A 5,335-nucleotide genomic window follows, 5' to 3' on the forward strand; every position below is an offset into this window, starting at 1 on the left:
GTATTTTCATTACCTGTAGGTGATTGTGATCCTTCTTCCGGTGTTTCCGTTGTGGCTGAGGTATTGGATTCAGTCACTGTATTCTCGTTAGATATAGAGGAATCTTTCTCATTAGTGGTAGTGTCTTTACCAATATTTATTTCTGTCTTCGTGGATGTATTATTACTATTTACTTTTGGGTCTGACGATGTGTTTTCATGAGTTGAACTTTTGTCCTTAATGGAGACAACAATGACGATATTTCTGTCAGTAGTTGTTTCTTTGGGAGTGGTATGAGTTGAAGGCATATTTGGTGCAGTTTTTTCTCCTCCTTCTGTTGTAGAACTTTCTGTAATAGCAGGAATTGCTGGTTCCACATCCAGTGTTATTATGCTAACTTGGTCTGCAGGTTTTGCTACGATATTTTCCACAACAGAAGTGGTTTGTTTATTTTCAGTTATACTTTCATTAGTTGCATTAATCTCTGAATCTGTAGGAGTTTTATCAGTAGTAGGCATATTTGGTTTAGTTTTTTCACCTTCTTCGTATACTTTAGATGTATTTTTATTTGAAATAACGGTTTCTGTTTGATAATTTGAGTTTTCTGTTACTACCGGATTTTTTAGTTCTGTTGTAGAACTTTCTGTAATAGCAGGAATTGCTGGTTCCACATCCAGTGTTATTATGCTAACTTGGTCTGTAGGTTTTGCAAGGATATTTTCCAGAACAGAAGTAGCTTCTTTATTTTCTGGTATACTTTCAGTAGTTGCATTAATCTCTTCATCTGTGGTTTTATTTCCATTAGCAGAAGCTGATTGTTGTTCTTTAGCAGTATCTTCAATAGTAAAAGAAGTTTCTTGTTTATCAGCAATGTTTTCAATAGCAGCAGGCATTTTAGATCCTGCAGTTGTATTTTCAATATTTACAGGAGATTTCTGTCCAGTTGCTACATTTTCAATAATAGTGGGTGATTTTGGTTCCGAAGCTCCATTTTCAGCAAGGACGGTTTCCATTTTTGCAGCTGTATTCTCAGTGGCAGTAGTTGTTTCTTGATCAGTTACTACATTTTCAGTAGTAGCAGTGGTTTGTTGTTTGTGGTTTGCGAGAGCGACTAATGCTTCTGCAACTATATTTTTAATACCATTAGTAATTTCATGTTTACCTGTTGTATTTTCAATAGCAGAGGATATTTCAAGCTTTGCTGTTATATTTTTGGTGACAGTTGAATTTTCTGGCGCCTCGGGTTCTGTTATATTTTTACCTGCGAGGACTGTTACTGATTTATCAGCGTTAGGTTCTGGTAGTGATGAGGTATTTTCATTAACTGTACCGGTTTCTGGAATTATATTTTCTTTAGAAACAGGAAAGTATTCTGGCGGACCTGTTGTTGGTTCTTTGCTGGGTGTTTTTTTGGGTCTGAAGGGAATGAGATACTGAAAAAAATAAAACAATATCTGCATTTAATTATTATATTTCACGAATTTTGGTTTAAACAATTGAACAAAAGTGATAGAAAGTAAAACAGGAATAACCTTATATGTTTGAAAATTGAAATTCACTGAAAGATTACTAGGATGTATTAATAAAAAAGATTGCTAATTATTATTTTGAAGAAAAAAATGTAGATGGTAGAACATTTCATAGGTTTTTTCCAGCCGTCTCATCCGTTAAGTTAAAACTTTTTTGGCTATTTTTCGGTTTTACCTGTTAAATATTAAGGTTTATATAATCTTAAGCTTGCCAACGGTTTATTAGATGTATGTTCACACTGCAGTAAATTGGAACGCTAAACAATCGCTGCACCAAACGCAGATATAAACAATTAAGCGATACGTTCTTATTAAAAATAAATGTACGTTCGCCATCAGAGTGCACTCTCAATAAAATTCTACTTCAGTTTTGTTATGCTAAGAACTACAGAAATAGAGTAGTCGCACAGACACCCTGGGCTGTGGAATGAACAGAGGAAAATAGAAGATAAAACCTGTTAAGCCCCTCAGTCAATTTAAATCCAGTAATTTTGAACTAATGATCCAACGTTGGCCTATATGTGACACCTCACTTGAAATAACTGGCTGGTAGAGTGGCCCAAGTAATGAATGGAATAAGCTGCATCGGAGGCGCATTCCTGGGGCTTAGGTATCCGACCATGATCAATATTTATAAGGAGTTTAGTTGAAGGTATCCTAAGGTATGCGTGTCCTTTCTAGTTTCAAAATATCACCCAGAGACTGTGAAATGTCAAAACCCATTTTTAATTCCCTTCCTCACCATCATTATACCCCAACAACATACCTATCCAGTTTCAAAACACCATAAAAAACCTAGATGTCATCTTTGATCAGAACTTCACATGGGATTGCCGCATTTCCCAAATAACTTGAAAAACTATCTAGCTGCTAAGATACCGTGATTCGTTTCCGTGAAGTGCCCGCTACCTTTTAGTATCCTCCCTTATTCTCCTTCATTTCGACTACGAATGCCTAATATGTGGAGGACTAAACATTGTTTAGGAAATGAGACTAATAAACTGTTTTATAAGATTTACTTTCGGTATTCTCAGACGTTCTTGTATCTCTCACTACTTTACCGAGAAAAGCTGGCTTTGTCCCAATATTAGGAGACAGTACCTTCTTGGCACATTTATATTCCAATTACTAATAAAAAACACCCGCCTATATCATTGACCTGTTAAACACAAGATCCCAACCTACCGATTTTTATATCTCTACCCATAGAACTGCCTTCTTTGAAAAATCCTTTGCTGTTCGAGCTATCTCATTTTGAAACCCCTTAACCATATCAATCCATAAAAGTTCCTCCTTATCATCACTTAAACACCAATTATATATCCATCTCCATGACTATCAAACTTCCATGAACTTGTGAATAATAGAAAATAATATAATCATGGATAAACATGTATCTTAGTTCATGTTTTATTTAATATAAGTATTGTTGTAGATTTATTTAATTATGTTCAAAATAAGTTGATGTAGCCAGGCAAAAACTGTTTCAAATTGTTATTCTTAGGGGACCAAGTGTCCCAGAATAAAGATTGACTTTTCTTTCAGTTCAAATAGGCTGGCATCGACCCAGAGAGTAGCTGTACTTCGCGACACCCGAGAATACAAGTCGATTTCGCATGAAGCAGTGCAGGACCTCGCGGGGGGAGTGCCTCTCGACCTCCCCCTGCAAAAATAAGTTACCAATTATGCTTTTAAGAGAGAAGGCTCAACATGGTTTCCGGAAAATATAAGAATGAGGATTGATGAAAACCTTAATCACAAAGAGAAGAAGGTTATCCTGGAGGATACAACTGAGGTGTAAGGACGATGGTGGATGACGACACCCAAAGGGAGTACTCATAGGAAAATACTTTCGCACCGTACAATTTCGGCTGCACCCGGAGTATTGAATTTCACAATTCCGCACGGGACATAGTATTTTAGAGCCAAGCTTTGCAGGGATTTCATAGCCTTGGGAAAGATGTAGATCCTCTATGTCTCACTTGCGGTGTCCTGGAAACTGTTGAGCACCTGGTCACGAATTGCACTGCTTTTGAGGGAATATGAGCAAGGATGGTAAGAATTTACGTCCGCACTGAGGAAGAGTTTCCTCAGTTGGGGAGGAGATCTTCCCGTGATTCAAGGATTTCATTTACGGGTGGAAGACCACTTCAAGATTAGAGGTCGAAGAAGGAGAGAACCACCGCCTGGAAGACCGGCGGAAGCTGGAAACTAACCCCTGTCGGGGTTGTAAGAGTATTTTTATTGAACTATTAAATTCTGTACAATGCTTAAATGCAGTAGAGTGTTGTTAGGTGGTTATGAGTAACATCTCACTACTGAAAATGTCCGTATTGCCCAAATGGCAGAGTTGTTTGAAAAATAAAACGTAATCGTCAACTTTTTTTAATCTTACACATTTTGTTTCATTATTAATGTAATATAATATTAGGTTATTCGAATTCGTTTTCGTTTAAAAAAATTTTTTTCACTATTATTATTTCATTTATGTTTTTTCATCAAACCCAAACACATTACATCATTAAATCTACTTGATCAAAGCTTTGTAGTATTTAGAAAGTTACACATCAAAGAATTTCTATGTTATTAATTTTATTCACGGACATTTATTTTCAATCAGGGAAAATATTGTTCTTTTTTTACATAAAGTTAATTATCAATTTTTTTCATAGTTTATATATCGATTTTTTTTTTTTACTACTTCTTAATATTTCAAACAAATAAAAACAAAGCCATTTCAGAAGAAGCCATTTTTTTTTTCTGACCTCCATTATTGAAAATATATATATAACAAAGAAGAAGCCATTTTATACATTTTGCATTTAAAAACTGACATATACTTACTATTTCAACGAGGATAATACATAACTGATTTTTAAGACAGTTTTATTCTACATTAATACAACGGGTCAAGTAAAAATTGTTGGGTTTTTTGACAAAAATTGTAAAATCAATTAAATACAAGAGGACTCCCAATTATTCGATTTTAGCGAAAATCACCCATGACATCCCGGGCATACAACTAGCCAAAAAAAAACAAACTTAATTTCGTCTTTGTATACCTTGTAATTTTTGAGGAAGGGTATTCAAATATACCATTTTACAAGACCTGGTTATATAGAGGTCATTATAAGTGTAGTTTAACTGAAAACTGAAATTTGAATTATTTATTTTTATTTTGTCTTGATCGGTTGGGTAAAAATTCTTCTATCGTTAATCATGAAATTCGTCTCTATTACTCATTTTTATTACTAAAACAAGGATAATAGGTTGTATGTGCTGACTATATCTGCTATACTGTCACTAGGAGCGCGCAATCATTTAATAAGAAGATTACGAAATATAATAAAATATTATTTCAATATTTTGAGCTCAAAATGTTTACAAACCCACGAGAGATATTACTGATTAACTTGAGACATCGAACTTCAAAATCAGTGGGGAGTTCTTTCAAAAAATAGCCTAAAACAACAGACGGAAGGATTTTATTTCACTATTTTGAGAACGAATTGTTTTTGAAAAGAATCATGATATCTCAGTAAATAATTTGTATCAATTTGTAAATAATTATCAGCTTGAAATTAAATAAGCTGGTTGTGTGACGCTCTTAAACACATTACCCTCCTTTTGGCTTTGCCTTAGTCGGGTAAAAAAAGGACTAAATAATTATAAATAATAATTTGGGATTTGTTGAATATTCTCCCAAAATGGCAGAATTTTTTTTTCCCCCCCAAAAATGCATTTATAATACGATGTCTAGGCATGTAGGTAATGTGATCCTGCTGAACAAAATTGAACGTCAACGATTTTTCATGTATAATATTTAA

The 5,335-nt window shown here is 34.4% G+C and overlaps 1 protein-coding gene across 1 annotated transcript in view; it reads right to left on the reverse strand.

The window, feature by feature from the left end:
• Positions 1-5,335, reverse strand: part of LOC136797099 (mucin-21-like) — a 9,696-nt gene that overhangs the window by 1,442 nt on the left and 2,919 nt on the right. Inside the window, exon 2 of the mRNA XM_067052686.1 lies at positions 14-1,412. Within this exon, the coding sequence (XP_066908787.1) occupies positions 14-1,412 (1,399 nt within the window). The remainder of the gene's footprint in view (positions 1-13; positions 1,413-5,335) is intronic.

This window comes from Halyomorpha halys, unplaced genomic scaffold (genome assembly GCF_000696795.3).
Source record: "Halyomorpha halys isolate HHAL.00 unplaced genomic scaffold, Hhal_1.1 Scaffold14.1, whole genome shotgun sequence".
NCBI lineage: Eukaryota > Metazoa > Arthropoda > Insecta > Hemiptera > Pentatomidae > Halyomorpha > Halyomorpha halys.